Genomic DNA, 15874 nt, shown 5'->3' on the forward strand with positions numbered 1-15874 from the left:
TCTCCAGTTCACATGCCTCCTGGGAGCTCGGCACGGGTCGGCAGCATACATACCTCATCACACGCACTAGGGGCCCGATTCACAGAATGAATTTAAGACTCAATCCTAAACTTACTACTATTTTGGTATTCACAGAATGCACTTACTACGTTTGGCATTCACAGAAGTTAGGATTTTGTCTTAAGTTCGTTTTAAGACAAATTTAAGACACACTTAAGACAAACTTAAGATAAAATCCTAACTTCTGTGAATACCAAAAGTAGTAAGTGCATTCTGTGAATACCAAAATAGTAGTAAGTTTAGGATTGAGTCTTAAATTCATTCTGTGAATCGGGCCCCAGGAGCATCAACGTTTCCAAAACGAGAAAGAGAATAAATCTCATCAACCAAATAAAAATAAAAGCAGTCACCTTGATTCTTTGATTTTTCTCCCCCCTCTAGTGTTCCCTGTCCCTCTGTATTGCACACCTGCACCGTGACAGTAATTTGCAACTAGAACGCTGTCCGTTTCCATCCTGGTGCACTTGGGGACCAGGCAGGCAGTATAAAGCGAGTGAGCCGATGCCAAGAAAACACGGGGCGCTTCTCTTCCAACCCCCTCGGTAGAGTTCTACTGGGATTATCAATTTGTCAAACAGTGCGTTGGTGGGAGGGGCCGGGAGGCTGGAGCCAGGGGCGGGCGACCCCCCTGTCTGGGCACCGGGGCTGGAGACAGAGACAGGCAGGCTGGTGATTCACCCGGGCGGGCGGCAGATCTTCCAGGGATCTGCTTTTCCTCCGCTCGCACCCAATCCTGAGCGCGCAGCAGGTTCGCTCCAGCCCCGGGTCACGTGACTCAGGTCCCGGCAGTGAAGAGCCTGTGCGGGAGCCCAGGGCGGGCACTCCTGGCCCCGGATCACAGGAGGAGGAGGTGGGAGCACAGCGTGGACTCAGATCACAAGAGGGCACTGCAGCCCAGGCACCTGAGGAGGAGAGACTGGCAGAGGGGGCACTCCAGACCAGCAGGCAAGGAAGAGAGACAGGCACTGCAGCCCAGGCACCTGAGGAGGAGAGACTGGCAGAGGGGGCACTCCAGACCAGCAGGCAAGGAAGAGAGACAGGCACTGCAGCCCAGGCACCTGAGGAGGAGAGACTGGCCGAGAGGGCACTCCAGACCAGCATCAGTGGAGGAGGAGAGACAGGCACTGCAGCCCAGGCACCTGAGGAGGAGGAGAGACAAGCACGGCGGTCACTCCAACCCAGCAGGCAAGGAAGAGTGACAGGCACCACAGCCCAGGGTCAGAGGAGGAGTGACACAAGCACAGCAGGCACTCCAGAACAGCAGGCAAGGAAGAGTGACAGGCACCACAGCCCAGGATCAGAGGAGGAGTGACACAAGCACAGCAGGCTCTCCAGACCAGCAGGCAAGGAAGAGGGACAGGCACTACAGCCCAGGATCAGAGGAGGAGTGACACAAGCACAGCAGGCTCTCCAGACCAGCAGGCAAGGAAGAGGGACAGGCACTACAGCCCAGGCATCAGAGGAGGAGAGAGAAAAGCACAGCAGGCACTGCAGCCCAGGCATCAAGGAGGAGAGAGACAAGCACAGGGGACACTCCAGCCCAGGGGTCAGAGGAGGAGAGAGACAAGCACGGCGGGCACTCCAGCCCCGAGAAGGCTAGAGGGCAGTCACGTCCGCCTTGAGATCCGAGAAGTGCGAAGCGAGGCTGAGACTCCAAGCTGAGATCAGGTGAGATGGGAAGAGAGGCAGGCAGCCCCCCGGCTTCAAGATAAGGGTGGGAGTACTCCTGTCCCGGGGACGGACAAGTGAGTACAGTCACGACCCGGGCCGACCCGGGCAGGGCTGACTCTCCCCTCGGGAGGCAAGAGCCCCCCGGCGGCTGGAGCTGGACCTCGGTGCCCGGGAGCTGGCCGGCCACGTGCGGGCTAACACTGCGCCCCCCGATGACGTAGCTGCTCCCAGTCTGGTGGTGAGTACTTCTCTCCCTCCTCCATATGCAGTCACTGAGCGCTTCTCTGTCTCCTGCAGGGGGCGCTTCTGCGTTCTGCACTTACCCATCGTGCACGGCGAGTACCTCTCGCCTCTGCTTGTTCCATATGCGGTGAGTACTTTTCTGCATCGTGCACACTTAATCTGTAGAAGGCACTTACCTTTCAGGAACTTCACGCGTGTGGTGAGTCCTTCTGTCCTCTGCATCCTCCATATGCGGCGAGTACTTCGCTATATAGTGCACTCTTATTATTCAAAGGGTACTTACCTAATAGGCACTTCACGCGTGTGCTGAGTACTTTGTCTCCTTCCATGCTCCATAAGTTATGAGTGCGTTTCTGTGTCATCTACACAGAGAGTAGTTATTGATCAAGTACTAACCCACTAATGAATCCTGCGCGCCCTCGCCGCGCGTGGTGAGTACTTCGCTCTCATTGACGCACCATGTACTTCCCTCCTCCGCGCGCTCCCTAGGATGTGTGGTGAGTACCTCCCTCCTCTGCACGCTTCCTAGGTTATGAGGTGAGTACTTCCCTCCTCTGCACGCTTCCTAGGTTATGAGGTGAGTAATCCCTTCTCTGCGCGCTTCCTAGGTTATGAGGTGAGTACTTCCCTCCCCTGCACGCTTCCTAGGTTATGAGGTGAGTAATTCCATCCTCTGCGCGCTTCCTAGGTTATATGTGTGGTGAGTACCTCTCTCCTCTTCTCGTCCTGTGTGTGGTAAGTTCGACTCCCACGTGTGGTAGGTCCTTCCCATGTTTGGTGTGTATGTCTCTCCTCTCCACTTGTATGGAGAGTACTTCGCTCCTCTCCACGTGTGTGGTAATACTCCTCTCACCCATGTTGTGTCATCAGTACTTATCTCCTTATATGTGGTGAGCACTTCTCTCCTTTCCGGGTGTGTGGTGAGCACTCAATTCATTTTCTCACTCCATAAGTGCGTCTTTCAAGTGCAGGGGGTACTTCCCTTGTGTGGTGAGCACTTTTCTCCCCTTAACTTGTGTGGTGAGTACTTCTCTGCTCTCTAGGTGTCTGGCGAGTACTTCTCTTCTCACTCCATAAACGTGTCTTCCAAGCACGATGGGTACTTCTCTTGTGTGTGACGAGTACTTTTCTCCTCTTCACTTGTGTGGCGAGTACTTCTCTCCTTACATGTGGTGAGTACTTCTCTGTTGTCCACATATGTGGTGAGCACCTCTATGCATTTCACTTGTGTGGTGAGTACTTCTCTCCTTACATGTGGTGAGTACTTCTCTGCTGTCCACATATGTGGTGAGCACCTCTATGCATTTCACTTGTGTGGTGAGTACTTCTCTCCTTACATGTGGTGAGTACTTCTCTGCTCTCCACATATGTGGTGAGCACATCTATGCATTTCACGTTTCTGGCGAGTACTTTTCTTGTCACTCCAAAAGCGCGTCTTACAAGTGCGGTGAGTACTTCTCTCCTTATATGTGGTGAGTACTTATCTGCTCTCCACATATGTGGCGAGTACTTCTCGCCTCTTCTCACTCCATAAGTACGTCTCTCAAGTGCAGTGGGCACTTCTCTTGTGTGTGGTGAGTACTTTTCTCCTCTACACTTGTGTGGTGAGTACTTCTCTCCTTATATGTGGTGAGTACTTCTCTCCTTATATGTGGCGAGTACTTCTCTCGTCCTATGTGGTGAGCACTTCTCTGCTCTCCTCGTGTCTGGCGAGTACTTCTCCTGTCACTCCATGAGCGCGTCTTTCAAGTACGGTGGGTACTTCTCTTGTGTGTGGCGAGTTCTTCTCTCAATATATGTGGCGAGTACTTCTCTGCTCCCCACATGTGTGGTGAGTACTGCTTTCATTTTCTCGCCCACAAGTACGTCTCCCATGTGCGATGGATAGGTACTTCCTTGTGTGCGGTGAGTACTCTTACCTCCTCTCGCCGCGTGTGCGGTGAGTACTCTTACCTCCTCTCGCCGCGTGTGCGGTGAGTACTCTTACCTCCTCTCGCCGCTTGTGCGTCGAATACTTTTCTCACACCCTCCGTCAGCCGTCCTTATCCCATTGATAATGGCGCCGCCTGTTTCACTGAAATGCTGTCAATTACAGGGTGTTGGGTAATAACAGGGGTCAACTTTGGAGTCCCGGGGAGGATTCAGAAAAACTGCGACCAACTTTCCCTTTTGGTGAAAAACGGCGAATCCGCTTGCACCATATGGATGCAGGTGCAGCGCCGCACAATGCCGCATATAGAGGTCGCTCCAGTTTGTCACAGAAAGTTGTGTGCACCAGTGCAAGCATTGGGAGATTCATTGTGAAACAATTGTTAAAGTTATACAACGTAAGTATTGCATATAAATCAATTAAAATGCGTTGCAGCTGAGTTCTGTCCATGCATAACCCTTTTGCGACGCCCAACTAACGTTTTTAACTACAAGTAAGAAAAAAACGTAACTGAGTGAGTTTGCATCAGACTAAATTTAATGTTTCACAGCTGAAAAGTATTGAAAGATATATTTATCTAATTCCGTGTTACATAAATTAAGCAAAAAAACAAAATAAAACAAAAACCTAAATTCAAGGTGCTGGAAATTTTCTCTGGTCCAAATGTTAAATCTAGAGAACATATAGATTGGTCCAGTCCATGCTGGACACACACCGAAGTGGTGGACCTGGGTCCGCTCGGCTTCCGTTTGCATCGACGCTGCTTCAGGATGCGATTGGTGGGAGCTCTGGGAACAGGCAGCTCGACAGGGCATTGATCTGGAATATCACAATTTTTATCGAACACTTTTTAAAATTATGATCATGTATTCACTTCCTCCTCGGCCTCTTTTCTTCTTTCTTTCTCTCGTTTTTTTTTTAACTTTGAGTTCCTTTCTTCGACATTGTACTTTATTTCAACATTACTCGTTTTCCATTTTCGCTTCAGTCACAACTTTTCCACCCTCTAATGTTCCCTGTACTTTTTCTGCGACAATTCCACATGATACACCAAAGACTAGACCATACACACAAGGGCAACAATTAAACTGCCTTGGAAACTCTCCACTTAGAAACGAGTTCGACTTTATTTTTAATTAGGTTCCGCGGAAAAAACCGAGTGTCAGCTTATCAAAAGACCGTAAAAAACAAGCGTATTAAAACAATAATGTCTAATTTAAAAAAAAGTTAAACGTCTACAGGAATTGGACGTTTTGACCCGAAATATATATGGATTTTAAAAAAGCTGTTTTCTTTCACATCAAAATCTGATTATTTCGAGGCTGCAAAATATAAAGTAGCATGATCAATAGATAGTTTGATAGTTTTTTTTTAAATGTACATTTTTCTCAAGTGTATTTGTACGAATATTAATGAATCTTCTCGTTGGAGGGAGGGGTTAAAATAGTAATACTTGTTAGTTTTCGCGTGAATTTGAAATATGACCGGCATCAATTAATAAAAAGCACGGTTCAGCTTCTTCGTGGATTATTTGAAAAATATCTTATAGACCGAGTACGTGTTTTAGTTTATGTCATATTCCAAAGTTGTGAACCTGGCTGCACCGAATATTACATTTCTATTTCATTTAGTTTTGTATACCATAATTGACATATGGATGTTGTTACCCGCAATATATCGATAAATAGGTAAAAGTCGTTATTCGCACTGTCCTCGGCTCCTGGTTCGTAAATGAGAACATATGCAGGTGATACGATGTGCCACGGATCACACAGTGAGCTCTGGTGGGGAATCTCAGATTGGAACATAGGGCTCCCGAATAACGGCTGTTGTTAAGAGGGGATTGTAAACTGTAAGCTGTCCGTCCTTCCTTCCAGGACTCCGGGGAGTTCACTCAGATCCTGGCTCGACCGGTGGTTGGAAGGGACGCCGTTCTGTTCCGGAAGGAGGGCGGTGAACGCGGTCCGCGGATGTCGTAGGGGTTTGATTCGGTCCGGTCTCGTCCCATCCATGGTTCGGGTACTTCTATTGAGCGAATAGGGACGTGGTGGGAGCTTACAGTCAGTCTGAGCATCAAAGGACGCCTTTTTCACTGGTGCATAAAACAGGGCAACGGGGTTCGCCCGATTTTGCCGGGCAAGCAATAGCGGCAAATATATTTTTCCCTGCTCCATATTCTATAAATATTTATATAAAAGGAACAAAATGGTTTTAACAACCTCGAAAAATACGTGTAACCATTACATTGCATTTTATTTTAAAAGAGTGACAGATACATTCAAATGGACGTCCCAGTCTTCGAATAACCCAAATAGATCAGACCCTCTTTCACTCCGGGGCACTCAGTGGTGAATGACGGGGGGCTGGGTGAACACATAGTGGAATTTCACGTTTGGATGGGAAACGCGTATTTTCCCACTTCGTATCACGTAAACACAGCTTTTGTAGAACTAATCAATGTTAATTATATTTATATCGCTGCTGCCACCGTTTGTTCGGCGAGACGTCCCCTTTGCACAAGCAGCAAGCGTGGTGCAAATCCATCCAGTCGATTTCTGGACCGGTGCAAAGTTTCATCTATAGTACACCCCCTTCCTTTCCTATGCCTCTCTGAAGATGGGCGCTCTGACGTTTTCTGTCTCTGGAGTGGGTTCGGTTCCAGGCTGGGTTGAGAGCGGCCTTTGCTCCTCGCGCTTCTGTTTTTGCTGCTGAATTTTGATTGGCGGCCTTATGTTGGTATTTTATGCAAGGGCGGATGCTTGTATGATACCTAGTGGGGTCCCATTTCGGAGGGACTCCTGAATTTCGGTACGAGAAGGCCTTATGCGGAGCGCATGACGCTGTGTAAAGCGCCACGTGCCACAAAGGAAGCACTTCAGGGCTCTCTACTGTCACCCTTGGGCAGTGAGTTCAGGATTTTATAAAACAATAACCCTTTCTATAGCGCCTCTTACTTCCGTTTGTGAGGTCTGCAAGTGTCGTAGAAACCTAGATTTATAACACGCCATTTACCGACCTCGGAAAGATGAAAGGCTGGGTTGTGAACTTGTGATGTGCTGATCTCGCCAGATGTCAGCAGCGAGCGCTTAACTGGCTGAGCCTCCAGTTGGAGCTGTGGGTCGGGGTAATGGGGCAGTCGAAGTCCTGTATGTTTGTGACTAATAGTAAGCGCCGACATGTTTTTGTATTACAAGCACTATTGGCAAGTACATATGCCAAGGGTAACGTGCCATTCCTTCACCTCTTGGCGCTTTGCTGTGTGATGTGTTCATTCTTGCACCTGTGCTTCTGTGCCTGTCGCTAATTTGCTGTTAAGGCGCTGTCTGCAGGTAGCTCTGAGGTGGTCACAGTAGGCAGGGTTTCGCCGAACGGACTCGTTTTACTCTCTTGATGCCTTGTTTTCGCAGCGTGGCGGTTTGTGTTCGCTGTGCACGGATTTGGCTTTTAAAACTTTGTGTTTTTGAAATTATGAAAATTATAAAACCTCGGCAGAAATGTAAGAGGCGTGAAGTGAAGGCCTCTCGCCAGTAACACAGGATTAAATATTGTAATGCATAAAAAACGCACGAGGCTCACTCAGGCCCCAGGCACCCAGTGACTAGATCCGCGCCAGAGCTCACTCACCTCGGCGACCCATAGTGACATGTGTCGGGACTGAAGGCCTTGTCTTTAACGGGCTCACTCCCAACAACGAAGTGCACCACGGGTCCGAAATATATATGATCTTCAACAGAACTCACGCCACACGGGATTGAGACAGGCAGGTAAAAAAATATTCTGCTCTTAAGTACTAGGGCTTTATTTTGTAATTTGTCAACTCTTAATTTTGCACAGATGACGAAGATAAAAAAATATTGTGAGTAAAAATTGGTACTGAGTTTTAAAATTAGAAAAAAAAACCGAAAACGTACTATTTTTGTAGTAAAAACTTCTGCCAAAAGCGAAAAGAAAAAATCTTTTTGCTGGAAAATTTAGCAGGAAATTTCACTCTTAGGCGAAGTTGGTCTCCTTCACTCAAGTTTGTTAACGGAATTATAATTTAACACAAAAAACACTGACACAATCTGTGACATATGTATCACCAATGCTTATTTATGTAAGACACAGCTTCTTAGACCTGCTCACCTGTTTATTTCAAAGTACCAGACAATCTTTACGTCAGGATTAGCACACGTGGGACTTGTGTTTGCTTCTCATATGAAATCGTGAATATGAAAGGCTGAGAGCTGTGCTCCTGTTGCTGCTGGAACAACACCCGCTTAGTCACACTATCCAAAATTATTGCATAACGGTGTACATGAATGTGTGTAAGTAAGTAAGTAATATTTATTTGTATACGATTAATTAAAATCTTGACAAAAATATAAAACACCAATAGAGACATTAAAACCAATTTGTAGTTCGGATTAAAAAGAACAAAGTTTGCAGTGGTCAGACCAAGGTTATCCTCAGGTACTAATGAAGAACTTCAAGCGATATCAAGTCTTTTTCTTAATGAGTCAAAGAATTTCACGACCTGGCAGTTACATTTTGTATTACTAGAGGTAAAGCATAATTCGACTGCCTGCCTGCAGGTCCGAACAGCATATGACTTAAAAGATGGAAGCAGAAGATTGCGCCTCAAGTCCCTCAATGTAGGGCATATAGAAATCACGTGGACAATGTCCTCTTTGCCGGACTTACACAGGCGACACTGTTGCGAGGCGGGTGTTCTCTCCCAAGGGGGCAGGTGCGGCAGTATCGGGATCACGCCAAGGCGTAAATTTAGAAACTTTTCTTTGACTTGTATTTTCATCCCGATGTTAAGGTATGAATGTGTGGAACTCTGTCTATACCTACGTGCACCATATAGCACTTATGCCCTCGGAGGATGAAATGCTTACCTTACACAATAGTGCAACAGATCACCACCATTTACCGCACATTTCAACACTTGATTTATTTACTGTTCTAACCACATCTAGAATGTTTGGTGTAAGAGCTGGAAATGGTGAGGTTGACTGGTGCAGATGAAACTCTGGTAATAAGACATTTATTCAAGGTCGAGAGGTCGGTGGGCCTTGTCCTGCAGCCTCTGCTGGTGCAGTCTGTTTTCACATGGTACCATGAGCCTAGATAGGAACAGACCCTCAAAAATGAAAGATTTACTTTAGAAATAGTGATGGACCGGGCAAGCCAGGTGACCCCTAAGCAAGTTGACTCCCAGAAGCTTAAAAAATTGCATCCGTGATAGTTATTGAGAAGGCGTTTCTGAGGTAGCCCTGCAGCACAGTGGGTGATGTTCCTGCGCCCTTAGCAAACTCTGAACTTCATTGTACATCACTTATTGCGAGTGCCATCTTTAGGATTTTGGCGGACGATGGACAAGACATATTTTGAGGGACCCTGTGCAAACTAATTTGAAATGTATTACCCATTTCCTGCAAATTCAAGCACACACGATGCCAAACAATGCTAAATTATATGTTAAACTTTAAAAAGGTCAGACAAAACGTCTGAAATGTCCTGCGTGGGACCCCAAAGTCAGAGAGGGAGAGAGTTTAACTAGAGAAATAGAGTATACAGAGGTCAAACAGAGATAAAGTTCACTTTGCCAGGGGACCCTTTGGAAGTTGGGGGTCCTGGAAATGTGCCCGTGCTTAAAGTGTCTCTGCTTAACACCTCAGTATTTAAGTCTGGTGAAATTGTGTTTTTTCTATGTGTAATGCACCAGGTAAACTCTCGCGAGAACTGAGAGTATTACGTGGCGTTCTGTGGGGCAGTTGTCCATGTGTAAAATGATACCAAAGACTGCCCTTGGGTACAAAAGGCACACAGGCTGCCTGCTCCATGTTTTGGCCGCACAGCTTCCATGTTGCCAGCTCAGGACAGGGTGCCACGGCACACATCCAGTGTCAAAGTTCCCACCAGATGTTTTCTGCTCAAACCAGTCTCTTGCTAGAGAAAATCACAGCAAGAAATGTTATTAATTTTGCTAAATATGTGGAACCCAATAATCAGGATTTCCCTGAAATTATTCTTGTGTAATACATATTTTGAACCTCCCTTACAATCTTTCGACGCACACAGCAGTGCAGCGAGCCTTCCTGCCGCGCGCCCATGCGTAAAAAAAAAAGGTCAGGAATGCGCCGTATCTACAAGAAACCGAGCATTTCTATTCTTCTCCCCTGCACCAGCGCACAAACAGTAGCCGTGCACCTGCACAGACACACGTGCGTCATATTGCAAGGGTGCGTCATATTGCAGAATACAGCACGCATAGAAAAAGGAAAAAACACCTGATTATACCTCCCCTGAGTCGGCGTAGGCATAGGATTCTGATGCATTCCCATATTTACAAAATGTTGTACATCTGGGAATGTGTCACCCACAGCAACACCCCTGGAACGCCCCTGTCACGCAGAGGAGTGCATGAAAGGGCCCTATGTGTAGAAGGCCATGAAAAGTCACCCAGGCTGACTTTATGCAGCCTTCTAAATATGGGCAGGCCAATTGCGCTGCTGGTGTGTCAAAAAAAGTGACGCACAGGCAGCACAATGGGCTTGTAAAAAAGCTTCTCCATGCAGCCCTGGGGAATAGACTGCATAACCGTTTATGCCCATTGTGCCACTAATGAGTCACTTTTTATATGGGAAAAAGTGACGCACCTGCGGCACAAGGGGCTTGAAAAATAAGCCTCAGGGAATCTTAAAGTCCCATTGATACGTCATTGATCTCACAAGTGACTTCGTTTTCTGGTGGTGTGGAAGCTGAGAGCACCACTTTCCACTCTTGTGTTTTCTCTCCTATACACCAGGTTCACTCCGCCTGCTTTCGAGCAGTGACAATGTACCGATACGGGCTTGCCAAAGTCTTTAACCCGTTGTGAGCTCATGACGAGCTGAGCTCGTCATGAGGCACGGTTGAGCTGCACTCTTGACGAGTTGAGCTCGTCATGACCGTTGGAACATTCACACGCGGGGATAATTTCCCCGCTGTGCTGAACGTTCCAAAACGGGTGTGGTAGTGACGAGCTCTGCTCGTCATGAGTGCAGCTCCACTGTGCCTCATGACGAGCGGAGCTCGTCACAAGCACAACAGCGCTGCGCGCGGCCCCCCTACCCCCGCACAGCAGGTGAAAACGCCCCGTAGAGAAGGGGTTAATGGACTCATGATTTCATATTGTTTTGGGCAAAAAGATGAGACAGATCTTTTCTGAGCTGGTCTGTGCTTTACAAAAGTGGTTAGTAAATAAATTCATTTTATGTGGTCGGTGGAGTTGTAAAGTTAAGGGAGTCTGTGACTTAAGCTCTAAAGTGGTGTAATGCCAGTGTCCTAGGATGGTACCGAGGCTGGCAGCAGCTTTTTGTGTGGACCAGGGTCTCTCTGAGAGTGGGGTACAGCGAGGAGACCCCAGAGGGAGGTTTGAGAGGCTTGGAGGGAGTGGGGTCTTCATTCTCGTCTGTATTTCAGTGGTCCGAAAGCCAGGTCAGTGACTTTTCTAAGCGGAGGTGGAAAGTAGGGCGATGAAGAAGTCGCCAGGGCCCCTGCAAGTGAGCGAATTTGTGGGGTGTGGGAGGTCAGTTGGCGAGGGGTAACCAGTGCGTGGAGAGTTCCTCCTAGGAACACATCAGATCAAACTGTGTTTTTGTGCTATTCAGGCAGAATCATGATGGACATAAGCTGTTAGTTGGTGTCTAGGCAGAGCCAGGAGGCACCTTCACTGATGGTGTGTGGGCAGAGCTACAGGGCACCCAACCTGGCGGTGTGTGAGCACAGCAAAGTGGTGTCTTCATTGGTGGTATGTGGGCAGAGTCAAGTGGCATCTTCACTGGTACTGTGTGCGCAGAGCCAGGCGGCACCTTCACTGGTGGTGTGTGGACAGAGCAAGATGGCACTTTCCTTGCTGGTTTGTGCGCAGAACCAGGTGGCACATTCGCTGGTGGTGTTTGGCCAGAGGCAGGTGGCCCCTTTATTGCTGGTGTGTGGACAGAGCCAGGTGGCACCTTCACTGATGGTGTGCGGGTAGAGCCACAGGGCGCCATCACTGGTGGCGTGTGAGCAGAGCAAGGTGGCGTCTTTACTGGTGGTATGTGGGCAGAGCCAGGTGGCACCTTCACTGGTGGTGTCTAGCAGAGGAAGATGGGACCTTCATTTTTGGTGTCTGGCAGAGCCATGGAGCACCATCACTGGTGGTGTGTGGGCAGAGCCAGGGTGGCACCTTCCCTGGTGGTGTGTGGGCGAGCTAGGTGGCACCTTCATTGTTGGGGTGTGCACAGAGGCACGGGGGTCCCTTCGCTGGTGGTGTTTGGCCCGAGCCGGTTGGAAGATTTACTATAATTTGGTGTTTGCAAGCAGCAGATGGAAACATTCTCTGTTGGATTGTCTTTGGGCAGCACCGGTCCCAACACCCACTAAGCGTTTACTAAAGTTCATCAGCGTTGGTTGCTGCATTTGCTGTTTGTTGGTGTTTCGGCAAAGCCAGGTGGAGGATTCTCTGCTTGTTAATATGTGAGCAGACACCATTGGGACACTCACTGCTAGATGGCGTTTGAGGGGAGTCTATTGAAAAACATTCTGGTAGTTGCTGTTTGAGTTGAGTTAGCTGAACATTTGCTGTGTGGGGAGACTGAACAGTCTGGGACATTCACTGACAGTTGGTGTTTGAGCCAGCTTGAACGTTGACTGTTACATGGTGTTTGAGCAGAGCCAGTTGGAACATTCACTGTCAGTTGGTGTTTGAGCAAAGCCTAATAGATCATTTCTTGCTCGTTGCTATTTGGTAAGAGCCTATTCTCAGTTGGTATATGAGCGGAGTTATTGGCCATTCGCTGTTAGTTGGTCTTTGGATGGAGCGGCTATAGAGCATTCCTCACTGGTTCGTTTTCGGACGTTGTATGGCCGTCGTACGTCATATTTCCCATAGTCTGTTCGAAAGTATTGAAGTTATTGGTTAAATGGCTAGTGTATTGTTTTGTATTTGTACTGTTTTATAATTAAGATTCCCGGTTTTATGGTATTTATTTTTGCAACATTTCCGTCTGTATTTATCCATATTTATTTTTGGGTCGTTTTATCTATATTTATCCATATTTATTTTGTGTTTCGCGGATAAATGAAGTTGTAAAACTGTACATTTCCATATTTAACTGATAGACGGGCAGTCATACTTTGATACCTCTCATGTTTTAGCCATTTAAGCTGCCAAATATTACACAACAATAGATCCATTGGTAAATATAGCATTAAAACACAAATGTATGTTGACATATGCCGTAAGTTAAAAAAAATCATACTGTTTTTTAATTTCCTGTGCTCTCCATCTGCTCAGTTGTTGGGTTACAATTCATGAAAGACAGCACAGAGAATCACTAAAAGAAGCCCCATTTTCTGTATTTATACACATAAAACACATTGTTTCCTGTCTGTATTTATTTGCAAAACATCAGTAAAAACTGAAAACTGAGAGCCTTATTTGTAATGTGTTACCTGTGAGTTAAACTAGCTGGTGTGCTTGGGAGGAGTTTTACTGAGTGTTAGTCATAAGTGTCATTAGGCTGGTATTACCTAGAGGGTAATCTGTCGGTTTTTGCTCTTTCAGGTGCCATTGGTGAACCCTTGGAGGGGAGCGTACTGCCCAGCTGCAGCTGGTGCCCCTGTAGAGCCCAGGATTACAGGAGCCAAACCCGGAAGAGATGTACCAGAGCCTGGCACTCGCGCCTTCACATGGGCAGTCCTACCCACACGACGCCAGCGCCTTCCTGCACGGGCCCACCAGCTCCCCAGTGTACGTGCCCAGCAGCAGGGTGCCCTCCATGCTGCCAACCTTGCCCTACCTGCAGAGCTGCGAAAGTGCTCACCAGGGACACCACCTGGGGACACACCCAAGCTGGGGCCCAGCAGGGGGAGACAGTTTCAGCACCAGCAGTGCCCACACTTCGCCAGGCTTCCCATACTCCCATAGCCCACCGATGGGCAGCGGAGGCAGGGAGAGCACCTACCAGAGCCCCCTGGTGTTAAGCAACAGCGGGGGCCGGGAGCAGTATGGCAGTGCCCTAATGCGGACCAGCAGCTCATACGGCAGCCCCTACACGGCCTACGGCAACCCAGAGATGCCCCCCAGCTGGGCCAGCGGGCACTGGGACAGCAGCATGATGCACAGGCAGGCTCTGCAGGGCCGAAGATCAAGTCTAGGTAGGTACCCGAGCACCCGATGGGGAAGCAACGCTTTTATCAAATCTTCTAAGAACGTTTGCATGTCCAGGAAAAGCCAAAAATAGCCTGAAAAATACGAGCCGTGAAGGCATAGATGCTAATAGATTGTATTGTTTAATGCATGCCTTCCAACTTTAGAACCTCTGATGTACACTTATTTGTTTGACCCCCACCCATTCCCTCTCCTTTGTTTGGGACTCTCAACATATCCAAAAAAGGCAAAATCCAACCCTGATGTTTAATATGTCCACATTAGAAACATTTGCATTCAATGCATTAAAATTACACTGATTCACATAGTGGACAACCTGAGAATCTGGCTCGGATCTGACCTGCCTGGACCTAAGATGGCCGCCGAGGTCTCCTTAAGTGAAATTTGATTTAATTTCCTTGTTACCCAGAGCGCACCTTGTCCTACATGTGTTGGTTCAGATTTATAACTTTTGTGTATCAGAGATGGCTTCGGAGCTCTGTCCCACCAACAGCTAGAGGCAGGGAGCTGAGCAGCAGGCTCAGGTGAAGAGTGTGTACACAGGCTTGTGTTGCTTATCACTTCATTCTGCAATGCTCAGAGTGGTGAACACATCCCACAACAACCCTTGTTTGCTCCAAAATTCTCTTCTGTTTTTGGGGGAAATTGCTGTATTGTGTCAAAAGTCTCTTTAACTAGTTTAGTAGTGACCCTCACTGCTCACATTAACTTGCGCTGTAGAACCAAACCTATTTCTTTCGATCTTTTAAAGTCAAAAGTTTCACATTATTTACTTAAAATTAAAATTGCATGCAAAAGAGCGTTGCCAGCTTTATTCACCCCTTGTACAGGAGCCATCAATATGGCCCACCAAAAACTGAACACAAAAATGACCCTTCGAAAACATTTCTGGCAGGGTTGGAGCCGCAAGCGAACACTTGTTTCTGGAAGATTCTGGGCAAACACCTGAGCATAGGCACTTTTCCAGGATAAAGGCCCGACTTTCCAATCATGTGCACAGCTAAAAGTTGAGCCATAGAGGAGTCGTTGGCAAGAAACGCTCGCGCAGTGGAAAAAAAGTCCTAGCCCCCAGTTGGCACCCAAAACAGGTGCAATCATACTGGTTGATTCTCACTTTCATGAACTGCAACCATCAACTTCTTAAAATTGTTCAAAAGTGAAATCGGACCCCTTGCACTCGCCAAGGGGTTCATTAACAACGTAAAAAGATAAAACACTACAGAAAAACTCTAACACAGGGTAATCAAGGTAAAATACACCTGACATCCCCAAAATATTGAAAAGAGGTGGGGTGGGGGGAGAAAAAGGAAAAAAACGGCGGCCTTGAGAGCAAAGGTCATGCAGAGGTCGAGACAGGAGAGGAATCGAAGTTTAGAATTTACACAATCAATCGCTGAGCCGGAGATGACTTCACCAGACCCGGAAGTGGTTCCTGGTGGGCAGAAGTCACCTAAACGTCTGCAATCAGAGCCCTGTGCTTTGTAGCACCACACATGTGGCTGGTGGCATTGGGGTGAAATCACCGCCACTGCCAGTCTAAGTGGACTTCAACCAGTTTAAGGGGGTTTGGCATTAGTACGACTTCCGGCATGTTGAAAATTCGAAGATGTCCTCTCAGGCTGATGCACTTGAAACTCGAGCAAGGCTGGGAATCCAAAAAGAACTGAAAACAGACTTTGAGGATGGTTAAAGAAAAATAATATTCAAACATAGATTTCTGATTTTGCAGTTCTATCTATCTATCTATCTATCTATCTATCTATCTATCTATCTATCTGTCTGTC

General features: G+C 47.5%; 1 protein-coding gene across 1 annotated transcript in view; it reads left to right on the top strand.

Annotated features, from left to right (window-relative positions):
- Positions 1-870: 870 nt before the first annotated feature.
- The window catches only part of GATA5 (GATA binding protein 5), an 89358-nt gene continuing 74354 nt past the window's right edge, over positions 871-15874 (top strand). The window contains exons 1-2 of the mRNA XM_086932846.1: positions 871-1728; positions 13485-14077. Coding sequence (XP_086788972.1) covers positions 13579-14077 — 499 coding nt within the window. The 5' untranslated portion in view covers positions 871-1728; positions 13485-13578. The remainder of the gene's footprint in view (positions 1729-13484; positions 14078-15874) is intronic.

The sequence above is a fragment of the Lissotriton vulgaris genome, chromosome 7, assembly GCF_964263255.1.
Source record: "Lissotriton vulgaris chromosome 7, aLisVul1.2, whole genome shotgun sequence".
NCBI classification, from domain to species: Eukaryota; Metazoa; Chordata; class Amphibia; order Caudata; family Salamandridae; genus Lissotriton; species Lissotriton vulgaris.